We start from the raw sequence: 14,338 nt of genomic DNA, 5'->3' as shown, positions 1-14,338 counted from the left end.
CATTGACAAGGCGAAGACAGCACTGAAATCCCGGTGTCCTGACACTGATGTTAGAACTGTAGGCCCATTAAATTTCATCCCCTTTAGAGATGCTTTTATCTTCATATGACACCTCTGCCACCCGGGTCAGTGGTCAGTGCTTTCCCAAAGCAGTTTAACTGTGCACAGCTCACCCTGTGGGGCAGCCTGACTGGGAAGCTCCGGTCTCAGCTCCGTCCCCGTCTGCCCTTCCCTGGTGCATATCACATATAGGCACATGTGTGTATAGAATCTCCCACAGGGATTAAGCTATTCAGGGAGACCATGTTAAATTAAAATCTCCTTCCAGAATAGAATTTATAATACTTCACAAACAAAACATGTGATTCTGGGGATTTGGGCTCTCAGAGGATCTAAGAGCATTGCTTGTGACAGACAATAGTTACACTGGTTTGAGTATCATTTTTGTTGTTATTAAAAATAGATTCAGACAGTGCAGAATAGACCAGGCTCTCTTAGGGAAGAGTTCTATTGTTGCCATTAGCTCTGACTGATCCTAAGACAGAAAATGTTTTTTCAAAATGATGGAACCACACACACACACACACACGCACATGCACACAATCATTAAATTTAATAACTAACCTTGAAATATTGATATAGCATTGTTCTCTGAGATAGATTTAGACATAACATAAGACTTTCCTGGAGGCAATGAAAATGATTACAGAATCTCAGCTTCAGTGCGAAATGTCATGATGTGGGTAATTTTGCTTCATTCTGTTTTACAATTAGAATAATCCGATTTCTCTATGTGCTCCTTCCCACCTTATTTCCCTGAGGTTACAGGAAATTCTCCCTCTCTGACTATGTGCACTAATAGTAATGTTAATTCACGTGCATAATATTTTTACAATTTACACAGAGCTTCCACTCTATTTTCTCATTTTAACATTAAAGCCATTCTTCTTCAAGACAATCGATTCTGCTACCTTCATTTTGAGAAATGACTCAACCTGCCCAAGATATAGAGCTAAAAATGAGAGGACCAAGACTCGAACACAGCACGCTGACTCCAGATTCTAAGCCCCTCTGTCCAGTACGCTGACTCCAGATTCTACGCCCCTGTGTGCTGCATTTCTGAATGCTGGCCTTCTTACTTCCCTAGTTTTTGCACATAGCGGCTCCTGCACTGGAGTGGAATTGACCATGGAGCACACAGAAAGATGCGGCTTTGAATTTGGCTTTGCTGCTTCTTGCTACATGATCTTAGACAAGTTATTTAATCTAACTAATTTTCAGTTTCTTCACCTAAAGATGATGATAATAATAGTGCCCATCTCAGAGGGCTTCCAGAAGAATTAGACACAGATTCTTAGAGTGCAGAGCATCTTTCTGTTGGTATCGTCTCTCACAATTTGCAGGTTGTATGAAGTCGATGACATGTTTACTTTTGCTTTAGTTCCCTCAGCAATTAAGAAAAGAGAATAAATGTCTTGCAGGGATATCATGAAGGTCATATAAAATAACATTTGTGGAGGTGCTCAGCGCAGTGTGTGGCATATACTAAAAACTCAGCAATTGCCTTTTCTAACCCACCTGCTTTCTGCCTTTCTTCCCAAAGATGATCAATACCTGCTTACTGGATTCTCGGTGACTCCTTCCATGCAATGATTTTATGACTGTTTTCTCGTGGTTCCCAACCACGAATGCAAGTGTTCAGTATCAACGTGACTTTGACAAACTGTCCTAAAGACATTTGTTCATTCCCAGCAGAATGGAATGTGGTGTTTTCTCAGGCAACACAGAGGAATTCAGCCGCCTTGTTCATTGAAGCTGCTCCGTCAATGGCCTATAGCGAAAACCCCCTGGCGGCTGAAACGCCGACATTGGCTTTCAAAGACAAGGCATATAAAGGTGAAGTGGGGCTTGGAAGTGACTCATAGGTCGGAATGCTTAATTCACCACATTTATGCCTACCTGAAGCTTTGTTCTCAGTATTAAATTCAGTGGAGCCTGGGTGGCTGCTCATAAAGGCACAGCCTTTTTTCAAATAAGTTGAAGCATTGAAGTCAATCATTAGGATTATCCAAATTTTATATTCTACTTCCACATATAGTTTTAAATTTGGCCTCCACTGCTTGCTTCACCTAGAACTTAACGTATGATGGTATGCAATTTATTGTAAAATCACATACTTAGTTATTTTATGATATCGTTATTTCTTGGTTCTGTGTTCAAATACTTGAAAAGTCTGAGAAATGTTGTTATAAAAGTGCAATTTATTCTACTTTGAGCATTGTTCAGCAGATTCAGAAAATAATGGCCCATACTATGCCCCCAGGGTTCACACAGAAACTGCTTTCTCAAAGGATAGAATTAATTAAAAATAAACATTCACTGTGGTGTGTGTGTCTGAGAACGGTGGTCACCGAGATGTCTCTCGTTTGTCTTTCCTTTTCTGGTGCCTACAGAAGCCTCAGGAACAGAGAAAAGGACCTCTACACATGTTTGCAAACTACCTGGAAATTGAACATATACAACTGCTTTGTTTCACAAAACTAGCAAGTTTCTTGCACTAAGTGGCTTGAAGATACAGTCTCAATTTTTTTCTCCCGTTAACTTTCTTGTCCCACTGAGTTCTGCTTCTCTGCCTTAGTACCAGCTGTTCCCAGGGCCCTTCCTCTCAATAACTCAGGTTATAGACCAATGCCTTCCCCCCATCCTATTTTATAAAACAGCACACACCACAGTACTATGAGTAGTTTATGCAAAGGTGTGTTGGGCAAGATAAAACTAAATGCATTAGTGAGATACCGTCCCTGTTGTTAGGGAGTTAATCTGGTGGGAGAGACAGGTACACAGACAGCTAATTATATTCCAAGACAGAAAGAAAAAGCACTGTGGTTAAAGTAAAAACCAAACACCGGTGCAGAGCAGAAGGAGGAATTAATTCTAACCGAGATGATCAGGAGGTAAGAAGAAGGAAAGAAACTAATACCCTGTTTCCCCGAAAGTAAGACATCTTCCGAAAATAAGACCTACTTACAAGAAAGATAAAACGTCACCTGAAAATAAGACCTAGCGCATCTTTGGCAGCACACCTTAAAATAAGACACTATCTTATTTTCGGGGAAACAGGGTATTTATTGAGGCTGAAAAGTTGCCAGAGGTGGGGCTGGTGGCTGCCTCTAGCCTCCGAGGGGAAGTTCCCTTTAACCTGAGTCACAGGGTGCTGTGTTCTGGGGTCTTGTTGGGGAGGCACAGGCTCAAGGGATGAGAAGACGGAGGGAAGACGCACTTTCCCTCTGCTCCTGGAGAGACAGGGACAACCACAGAGGTGGCTTTGGTTTGGAAGGTTTGCTGGGGGATGAGGCTGGGAAAACTGGTTTCAGTTCACGTGAGAAGGTGGAAGGAGAATTTAGGCGAAAATTCCGAATGTTAGTAAGAATAGGCTTCAGCGTGAACTGGGACAAACAGAGGGAAGAAAAATTAGAGACAAGGGGAGCTTAGTGTGTGTTGGAATACATTTTGGGGAAGGAAGGGAGTAGGGATTTGGGTGTGGGCTGTGAGTTTTGATAAGGGCACAGGTGGGGGCATCTGTCCAGTGGGGACAATGTACCCACTTACTGTGTCCACTGAGTGCCCATGGGCTTTGCCTGGTTCCTACAGGGGAAGGGAGCAAAGGTCGATTTTGTTTGCTGGCCTTCTTGTGACTAAACTCTCAGGACCCAGAGAGCACAGACTGTCTTCATCACTGCTACACTCCCATAGGCCCGTGGTGGATTTTCACAGAATTGTATAACTAACGTGTGGCAAGCAGGAGGGTGAATTTCAGCCATTCAGAGATTAGTTATGGATTTTACAGTGCTACAGAAATTTAACCTGAAAATTAACCACACAGGAATGCAGAAGGTCAGAGCCATTTGAGAGTTTACAATCAAGAATTATTTCTAATGCCATAACTTTACAGCAGGGAAACTGTGTCAATTGATTAACTTCTGCTATAACGTGTCAGCTGCTCGTTACACTTGCACGTTTTGACTAATGAAAATGTTTAGAGCTGCATCTTTATAGACGCTAAGTAGGCCAGGAAGGTTGACCATCTCAGAATAATTAGAGAATTTTGCGTTGTCAGCCAGTGGACTGCCTCTTTCTCCTGGCGTGTACACTGTGTGTGTGTGTGACGATGAGTGTGTGTGTCTGTGTGGATGACTGTGTGTGTGTCTTTGTGTGTCTGCGTGTCTGTGTGACTATGAGTGTGTGTGTGTGTGTCTGTGTGACTATGAGTGTGTGTCTGTGTCTGTGTGTCTGTGTGACTATGAGTGTGTGTGTTTGTGTGTGTCTGTGTGTGTCTGTGTCTGTGTGACTATGAGTGTGTGTCTATGCCTGTGTGTGTGTCTGTGTCTGTGTGTGTCTGTGTGTCTATGTGTGTGTGTGTCTGTTTGTGTGTGTCTGTGTGTCTCTGTGTGTGTCTGTGTGTCTCTGTATGTGTGTCTGTCTGTGTGTCCGTGTGTCTGTGTGTCTCTGTGTGTGTGTCTGTCTGTTTGTGTGTGTCTGTGTGTCCGTGTGTCTGTGTCTGTTTGTGTGTGTCTGTCTGTCTGTGTGTGTGCGTGTGTGTGTTTCTCTCTTCCTTCCTTCATTAGCGTCTCTTACTAGACTAAGCCCAGCTTTCCAGAATATCCCTATAAAACATTTTGCAAAAGGGCTGATCCAGCTCTAACCTATTATTAACGCACTAACTAGGATGGTAAGAAGAAAAATTATGCACCTATGTGAGATAACTTAGAAGGATTTATAACATTAGGACTTAAAAATGTTTTCCTAGGGCGGCGCCTGTGGCTCAGTGAGTAGGGCGCCGGCCCCATATGCCAAGGATGGCGGGTTTAAACCCAGCCCCGGCCAAACTGCAACAAAAAAATAGCCGGGCGTTGTGGCTGGCGCCTGTGGTCCCAGCTGCTCGGGAGGCTGAGGCAAGAGAATCGCGTAAACCAAGGAGTTGGAGGTTGCTGTGAGCTGTGTGAGGCCACGGTACTCTACCTGAGGGCGATAAAGTGAGACTCTGTCTCTACAAAAAAAAAAAAAAAAAATGTTTTCCTAACTTACAGGAAAAGCTAATGCAGAAACAGCAAATCTGTGGAGAGGATGCCCTGCTGGGCCCGGGGTGCCTATCTGTGATTGATAACGCCCCTCTTTTCTTTGAGCCTATCTATGACTTCAGAATCCTCTCTAACCCCCGCTATAAACAGCCTGGGGTTGGAACTGGCATGAACGCTGAGCCAGACCAGTAATCGCCCCTAAAAGACTGTGAAGCCTGCGGCAGGCACAGGGTTCATTTCAGGACTTGATGTAAATTAAGCTCGTATGAAATGTTTTTTGAGCAATTGATTATAAATAGATGGATGACTTAGTGGAAGCATGAAACTTTACTTTTTTCCCCTAAAAATGGTGCAGGAATGCCTGCAGGAGGCTTAGTGAGTCCCAGCCTGTAGGTGACAGAACAGTGCAGAGGGCAGCGGCTGCAGGCCACGGGCTTGGGCCCTCTCGCCCCCTCCGGAGCGCATCAGCCAGGCGATTTTGCCTTATTTTTTTCTTCTTCATCTGTGAAGTGGGAATTATGGTCATATCTGCTTTGTAGGGTTGTTGTTAATTTTAAATGAGATAATGAATATAAAGTCTTAGTATAGTGCCCGGCACATGGTAAATACTAAAAAAGGGGCAACTTTTCTCCTTTTTCACCACATTTTCATTATTAGTAATGAAACCAGTGATGACACAGCAAACAGTTTTATCATTAGATGATCATATGTTGTGCTGTGGTTTCCCACATTTTCCATGAGTTGGAAGCTTTTCTGAATCGGTTCTTTTTTAAATACATAGAAACTAAAACAAAGAGATTATAAAAAATGAATTCTTAATTCTATACGAATAGCACATTTTCTGTGCATACATAAGCAATTCCAGAAATTCATGCTCTTTTCTTCGGCTAATCATATTGTTTCATAATATATAACCTGCTTTATGGAAAGTATACTTGTAAACGTTGTCTTTAAATAATACAAGTTTAAGAAAAAGTAAAAGTGGCTGAACTGTCCTTATTAATGAAAAAAAAAAAAACCTTCAATTTTCACATTATATACTCAAACCTTCAGTCATTAGTTGGGAGGGTGGAGAGGGGAAGTTTTAGTTGCCCTGTGTGGGTTGCCAGGAAACGTACAGAAGCGTCAGGAACAGGGAAACAAACATCTCAGCATTTCTGAGAAGGATGGCTCCATGAGGCCAGCACTTCCTTGGTGGGAGAACAGCAGCAATGTCTGCCTTCTCCGGACGACAAAAACGGAGTTGAAAACCACAGCGTGTGGGTGGAAGCAAGGTTAGTGGAAGGACTTTGCCAAGTCATTTCTGTGACACATTGTGCTTGTGAATTGGAAGTTGGTTTCTGTGTCAATTAGTATAAAAGTGGGGGGAGCTTTGCACTTGTTATCTAGCCAGGTTAAAGCATAACAAGGAGGTGTTTGTAAACCAATCAACTGGCTTTGAAAATAAACAGTGGAGGGCGGCGCCTGTGGCTCAGTGAGTAGGGCGCCGGCCCCATATGCCGAGGGTGGCGGGTTCAAACCCAGCCCTGGCCAAACTGCAACAAAAAAAAAAAAAATAGCCCGGCGTTGTGGCGGGCGCCTGTAGTCCCAGCTACTCGGGAGGCTGAGGCAAGAGAATCGCTTAAGCCCAAGAGCTGGAGGTTGCTGTGAGCCATGTGACGCCACGGCACTCTACCCGAGGGCGGTACAGTGAGACTCTGTCTCTACAAAAAAAAAAAAAAAAAAAGAAAATAAACAGTGGAATCAAATAAGTGAGGAGATTGAGGGCTTTTGTTTCCCACCCAGGCTTGAACCCTTTGCTTCCTAATCATGTGGCCTTGAAAGGTTTGTATGTGGATTTTGGAATTCTACTGCTAAGCCGGGTTTTTTTTCAAAGGCACCTGTTGAAAGGAAGGAAAAACATGTAGAAATAGTCAAAGTCTTCTGAAAAGAGGTGAAGCCATTATGAGCTGCCAAAATACTGCACTTGAGATAAACCCTGGGTCCCAGCCTGGGCCAAGAAACTCTGAGTGGCCAGAAGGTATTATTGCCGATGGAGACGACAGCCCCAGCCTGCTGGAAAACCAGCTCAGCGTGGAGGACTTTGTCAACATACACAGGGCCTTTGAGGTAAGTGTGACCCTCACGCACCAGAGTTTGGGGGTTGGTCATGAAGAAGACTAGAATGAAATCTAGAGAGATTTTCCTTTGAAATTAAAAAAATATATATTTAGAGTTTATAGCAGGATATTGGAAATAATTGGTCAGGCCTGGATTTAACATGGTGCGCTTCGTGACCTTGCCTCTCAGTTCTCTGGACCAAATAATGTTATGTAGAATGATATTGCTGTGCTTGAGTATCATAACCATTGAGGAAGAATGATTTATTCTCGGACAAATTTTTTCGTAGAGATCAATATATTTTTGGAAAACAGAAAATTATGGTTGTGAGGAAAACCAAATCTCCCAGGAGACCCCCAGTAATAATTGGCTTTTCATTTAGAATGGACCCAGGACTTGGCAAGGGCAAATGTTCACAGCCAGTTTGCGGAAATTCCCTTGCCTCACCCCAGCTGGCAGAGCTCCTTTAAAAAGCTGTTTCTGATACTTGGTTATCCCATGATCCCACATGAGGGAGCAGCCACCCACTCCTTTTGTAAATTCTGGAGTAATGCCAACAAAAACAAAATTGGAAGCTTTCATTTTAATTCTACATGGAAAATAAATCATAGGAATTTAAATGATCTGCGTTAATTTGGAATTCTGCAGCTGTGTGGAATGAATAGCATGCATCAAAATCATTCCCAGTTTGGAATTTGGACAGGAAGAAGTGCTTTTCTGTGCTGTGGAATTCAGGTAGATATGAGCCTCCATCCTTTCTATTTCATTATATTTGCTAAAATGTATGTCCTGGGTGGGGGTTCTTAAAGTATCTATCTGTATTAATTTGAAATAAACATACCATATTTTGAAATACTACTTTATTTATTTTTTTGAGATAGAGTCTCACTACGTCACCCTCAGTAGAGTGCCTTGGTATCATAGCTCACAGCAACCTCCAACTCTTGGGCTCAAGCAATTCTTTTGCCTCAGCTTCCTAAGTAGCTGGGACTACAGGTGCCCGCCACAATGCCAAGCTATTTTTAAAGTCTCGCTCTGGCTCAGGTTGGTCTTAAACCTGAGAAATACCACTTTAAAATTAAAGCATGGCTCAGTCCCCGTAGCTCAGTGTTTGGGGCGTTGGCCACATACACTGGGGCTGGCAGTTTGAACCCAGCCCGGGCCTGCTAAATAACAACAAGAAAATAGACAGGCTTGTGGCAGGTACCTGTAGTCCCAGCTGCTTGGGAGGCTGAGGCATGAGAATCCCTAAAGCCCAAGAGTTGGAGGTTGCTGTGAGCTGTGACGCTACAGCACTCTACGGAGGGTGACATAGTGAGACTCTGTCTCAAAAAAAAATAAAAAATTAACAAAGCATGATAAAATCTAACAATTATATTGGCCTATATGTGGCACACATTTTAATCTTTAGCTATCCAAAAAGATTTGTTTGACCACTGAAACTCTGTTAATCCCTATTTTGTATAACAAGCTAAATGCCACTTGTCCTGATAATATTAATCATTCCTTTATAATAGAATCTATCTATTTAATAGCAAAGGCATGCTCTGCCCTACACTTTTCTCATTTTAATCTTTATGTATTTGCTGTCATTCCAACCCCGTTTGTCTGAAAGATTTCAGCACGCCTCATGCCCAGTGCCCCAAATGAGTTTAGCGTATTTTGATGGACATAGCAAATGTGTTGACATCTCAAGGACATTCAGGACAGTGTAAGAGCAGATGATGGCAGCTTTGACTCTGGAATGAACATAAACGTGGCGGTCTGGTTCTGGGGCCCAGAACACAGAGCATTTGAGAAGCAGAGCCTGTTAGGAGAGTCAACTTTATAAAGCCAAAGTGTTGGAGAAAGTCTGCAGAGGTTGGGGCGGGTATTCTTTTCAAACTATAGATTAGTCTTGAGTGCACTCAAGTAAAACTGGAAAATTCAATGTTAAGTATTTTTCTTAAATTTTAAAACATTTTAAAAGCCAGGCTTCTTATTTTGAAATTGCCCGTTGGAAAAGCAAGCATCCATAGACCAAAGGAGAGAAGAGAATGTAATTCAGAGCTTGCCTGAACATAGAGAATCTGTTGACAGTTTTGTAAAAAGGAAATTGAACTTTGCAGCTGTACTTTCAAGAAAAAATGAAGTTCATCCATTTTTTAATGTACTCAGCAGACAGAGAATGGAACAACCCAGTGGCAACTGTGCAGCCAGTCCTAACAAACCGTCAGACCCCTGTGCCAACGAGATTTCCAAGCTCAGCAGGGACACCCAGAGAAGGGAGACATGCTGGACGATGTCGGTGGAATCCAGGCCATCTGTCACAAGTGCTGGGCTTGCAGGCCACAGACACCGATCGTGTGGGAGGAAAAACATGCCCTCAATGGCATTCCCGCAACAGAGAATGCTGAGGCAGTGATTTGTGGTCCAATTACCGAAGACACGTTCTTGGAAATGCCACGATTCTGGCCCCAGATCCCTCATCTCTTACTCTGCTTGCTTTTTTGTTTTGTTTTGTTTTTCTTTTTACACATATTGCTTGTTTGTGGCCAAGGGGTTATAAAGCAGTGGCAATGCTGAGCTGAAAAACAGGACCTTGGGTTTTTGCATTGCATGATGGAAGTTTTATAGCGCACAGTATACACGCCCAGCAGGGATGCCTCTTAGTAAGGCAGGCACTGCCCCTGCACCCACAGGGCAGACTCACCTGGCCTTGGTTAACTAGGAGGCAGACAGCCTGCATTTGGCTCCCAGCTTTGCCCCTTACGATGTGAATTTGTGCAAATCCCCTACCATCTCTGGGCCTCAGTTCTGTTATTTCCAACATGGGGTAATAGAGTGCTTGTGAGGATTAAACAAGGTATGATTTGGAATAAACTGGAAGAGTGTCACCCCACAGAGGAGGCGCTCAGCTATTGTCAGACGTGGCGTATTTGATCAGTGGAGACTGAACCATGTTACTTCTGATGTTTCTACTCTAATTCAGACATTTCCTGAAGAAAATCAGACTTCCAGCATCTTCCATCTCCTGTTTCCCATTTTATGAGCAGGCAAAAGATTCTAATTGAGGTCTTGACCCTTTTCTTTGGAACAAGTACGTTAGCCGGGTGGAAAGACTAGGCAAGTCCCTTGTGAGTTTTTCTTTACACGATGGTGTCAAAAAGCCATATATCCAGATGAAGGGAGAGAAACGTGCGTTATTCACAGAGTTGTAACGTGGTCGTGTCTCAAACTTGCCTGTTGCACTTGCTGGGCTTAGAGAAATGACATGGTCTCTGCATATTCATATTATATTGATGTCAACCATAGTTTACATTTTCTTAGAAACTTCAAAAGCCAGCTATTATGTGAGGACGAGTAGCTGTGGCGTGCTGATTTTATAGAAGTGGTGAGAAGTAAGAATTATGGTCTAAGAGGAATGGAGTTTGGGGAAAGCCTTTTGGGGCATGACCCACACAGAGCTGCTTCTGCTGGTCTGCTCCGTGTGGGCCATGGGGCGTCTCGTGCCTCTGTCCCCACGTTCTCCGCTGCTGACCTCGGTGTGTCAGGAGCTCCACCTTGCATTCCGAATGTGCTTCCTGATGGTCTGAGACCATAGTTTACCCTGCACTGGACTCTCTTGGTCAGGTCCCAATTGGCCTCTATCAGCGGCTGTGTCTATCAACTCCTGGCACTGTGTTTTGGCCCAGACTGCGGGCCCAAAGCCAGGGGCTGGCATACCCAGTCTGCTCCTGGCGGCAGTGGGTTCAATCCCTGCTAAATCTTTAACTAGAGTTAGAAATGAAACCCAGGCTACACGTAAATCATGAGGTATTATGCTCAAAGTAGGAGGAGTCAAAATGGTTCAGTGTGAGATAAACACAATAAAAACCCACTGGGAGGTCCCAAAGCCGTCCTGTGAGGATTCTGAACAGGAAGTTATCTTGCAGATGACTGAAACCCAAGCACAGTGCGCTGTGTAACTTCATCCCCAGGGGCCAGAGACATTCAAGAGTCAATTCTTCAAGTTGTAAAATTGTGCTTGAGTAACAAAATAATGAAATTTATAGAAATTTGATATCTTTATCCTTGATTATCTTCATTTTGTTTTATTTTTTGAGACCAAGTCTCACTTCGTTGCCTTTGGTAGAGTGCTGTGGCATCATAGCTCACAGCAACCTCAGACTCCTGGGTTCCAGCAACCCTCCTGCTTCAGCCTCCCAAGCAGCTGGGACTACAGGTGCCTGCCACACTGCCTGGCTACCTTGATTATGTTTATAAAATTCCGAAGACGTCTGGATGGATTCCACAGCAGGGCCTATGAACTAAGCTTATTTGCTTCAATAAAACAAAGCTGAGAATTCTGATACCCTGCCAGGCAGGCAAGGTTTTAGCAGGGGTATCCAACCTGTGGCCCACAGGCCACATGCAGGTTATTTGAGAACTGTTTTGCTCATCTGTGGCGGCAGAGATCATAAAAAAAGATGCACAGATTTTTTTTTTTTTTGCTCATCAGGTTTCCCTAGTGTTTGTGTATTTAAGCTGTGGCCTGAGACAGCTCTCCTTCCAATGTAGTGCCAAGAAACCAAAAGGTCAGACAAGGGGTTACAGAAAGTCAGAATTGGCCCTTCCCCGTTACTTTCTAAACCAGTGATTCTCAACCTTCCTAATGCTGCGATGTATTTTCATTGTTACAAAGGGGTCGCGACCTACAGGTGGGGAACTGCTGCTCTAAACTGTCAAGCTTCTTCCCAGTTCATCAAGAATCTAGTCTTCTCTAGGCCTCCTCTGGCCCTTTGCACCATCACTACTAAGTCAGGTACCCCAATGAATAGGCCTTCCCAGCTGCGCCTCATGCTCCAGAGCCCTTCCTGCCCCGTGCTGCTCTTATTGCTACTCTAGGCACCACCATCCCAAACACCATTTTTGTTTTATTCTTTTTCTTCAGATCCTTCAGATTTTCTTGTGTCTGATAAAATAGGAAATGGTCCATGAAGATCATTTAAAAACTTTTCTTAGATAAAACTTATAAAGTACAAAACTTGAATTATTAGCTTATTCAACAATGTTCCAAATGAGAAGATCTTTATTTTTTATACAGTGTGCAGCATGTATAAAATATAAAGCAGCTGAAACATGTTGGAGGTTTTTTCGTGTTCACAGAAAGTGGAAAGTAGGTGTTTCTAATCAGAAAGCAGCTGCACGTGGTGGTCTGAGTTCTGAGCTTCTTCAACCTTGTGTCTCTAATCTTGCAGGTCAGCAGCCGGCAGCAGGGGAGGCCCCCCGGGGCCAGGCTCACACCCCAGGGGCTAGAACCCAGCCATGTGGCCACACCTAACTGCAAGGGCGTCTGGGCAGGAGACACAGGTGTGTGCCAGTTAACAACCTCACTCATGATCCGCTGAGACCTCAGAGGCAAAAGTTTCACCTCTCCTCATGAGCCAGCTTGCTTCATTTTGTATATTGAGGAAAGACAAGGGCCTGATTGAGATCTGCGTTTTGCTGTAGCGCCTGGAGGTTTGAAGCTAAAGTTAGTGCTCAGCTGATACAACTCTGCTTCACTTGGGTTTTTCGGAACACTTTTACTTATCTGACTCTCATTCTTTTATCTTTGCTTTAATAGCCTTCTTGCCTGAGTGCCTTCTAAAACTGAACTAAAACTCTCTGTGGAAATCAGTGGAGGTAAAAACAATGAATAAAAATGTAATAACTTTCAGGTGTGGTAAGATCTATTCAAACACTTCTGTAGACATGTTATTTGATCCCCTCACCAGCCTAAAATGTAGGCAGGGTGAACATTTTTACTTCCCATTTACACATAATACAGAGGTTCAAAAATATTCGCATCCCTCCACAGGGCAGAGCTATAACTCCTGGGCGAATTGTCAACTCTCCAGCCTGTTGCTTGGCAAAAGGTAAACTCCCTTCCTTTGGGATGTTCCTGTAAGGAACATGAATCCAAAAAAATAAAGACTTCGTATAACCACCCAAGCTTGTTTAAAACATGCAGGTGCTGTGCCTGCTAACTTGAAGTTAATGAATAATCAGCAAATAATAAACAACTTCTACTATAAAATCAATGTAGAGTCAGGGTTGAAGAATGAAAAAAATAACCCATTGGCTTAAAAAAAATTATGGTTTCTAAAAGGATTTCAATGGAGACTTGTGAGAATGTGAACCGGTAAAGCTTAATCTTTAACTCAGTGACGTAGGGCAAAGTGCATCCAGCAGCCTCAGTCAATTCATCACCTGCTGAGCAAAGGTGGCAGCTCAGAGCATTCCTCAGCCGGCCACGTTAGTGGAAGCAAAACACCCAGTTTGGATGGTGGCAGAAAACCAGTGAGGCTCTCAGGTCCCCCTCCTTGGCGGTGGGGTGACAGTTGAAGGCTAACCTAATACCACTGATGCCGGCACGGTCAGAGTGCAGCGGGGTCCCTCGTGGTTTTGTCTGACTTGTTAAAGTTCACAGGGGTCGATAGTGAGTGATGTCATCACCAGACCTCACGGAACTGATGTGCCAATCAAAGCAAATGAGAAAGGGGTCTTCCTAAGCGTGCTGCCTTTGTGTTGAGGTTGGTGACAAGCTCTAATAGCTTCATGTCTTTTACAAATTCTTGGGGTACTTTTATAAAGGCACTTATAGAAATTCATCTGGACAAGGTGTTTTTAGTGAACAATTTTTTTTTTTTTTTTAGAGACAGAGTCTCACTTTATCACCCTCTGTAGAGTACTGTGGCATCACAGCTCACAGCAACCTCCAACTCCTGGGCTTAGGAAATTCTCTTGCCTCAGCCTCCCAAGTAGCTGAGACTACAGGCGCCCACCACAATGCCCGGCTATTTCTTTGTTGCAGTTTGGCCGGGGCCGGGTTTGAACCCACTACCCTTGGTATATGGGGCCAGTGCCCTACCCACTGAGCAATAGACGCCGCCCTGGTGAACAAATGTTTTATCCTTAAACTTAGTTGCAAGTGCAGCCAGGAAGATCCTTATAAAGGAGGAAGGCAGAAGCCAAGGACACCTGCTGCTGCTTGTTTGCAGTAAGGACGGTAGCTTAGCCTGGGGATCACGGGCCTTGCTATGTTTTAACATTTCCTCAGAATTAAACAAGAAAAAGGAAAAAAATGGACAATAAAAGGACTATGATTTGTGCCATGTCGACTTCACATTTGTCACATTTCACCAAGGACAGCACAA

General features: G+C 43.7%; 1 protein-coding gene across 1 annotated transcript in view; it reads left to right on the top strand.

Moving 5' to 3' along the window:
• Positions 1–6,228: 6,228 nt before the first annotated feature.
• Positions 6,229–14,338, top strand: part of WDR49 (WD repeat domain 49) — a gene marked incomplete at its 3' end in the record, with an annotated part of 157,560 nt that continues 149,450 nt past the window's right edge. Inside the window, 3 exon segments of the mRNA XM_053599684.1 lie at positions 6,229–6,352; positions 6,955–7,187; positions 7,827–7,913. Of these exon segments, the coding sequence (XP_053455659.1) occupies positions 7,023–7,187; positions 7,827–7,913 (252 nt within the window).

The sequence above is a fragment of the Nycticebus coucang genome, chromosome 8 (assembly GCF_027406575.1).
Source record: "Nycticebus coucang isolate mNycCou1 chromosome 8, mNycCou1.pri, whole genome shotgun sequence".
Taxonomy (NCBI): Eukaryota; Metazoa; Chordata; class Mammalia; order Primates; family Lorisidae; genus Nycticebus; species Nycticebus coucang.
This window is presented reverse-complemented; position numbering and strand designations above follow the sequence as displayed.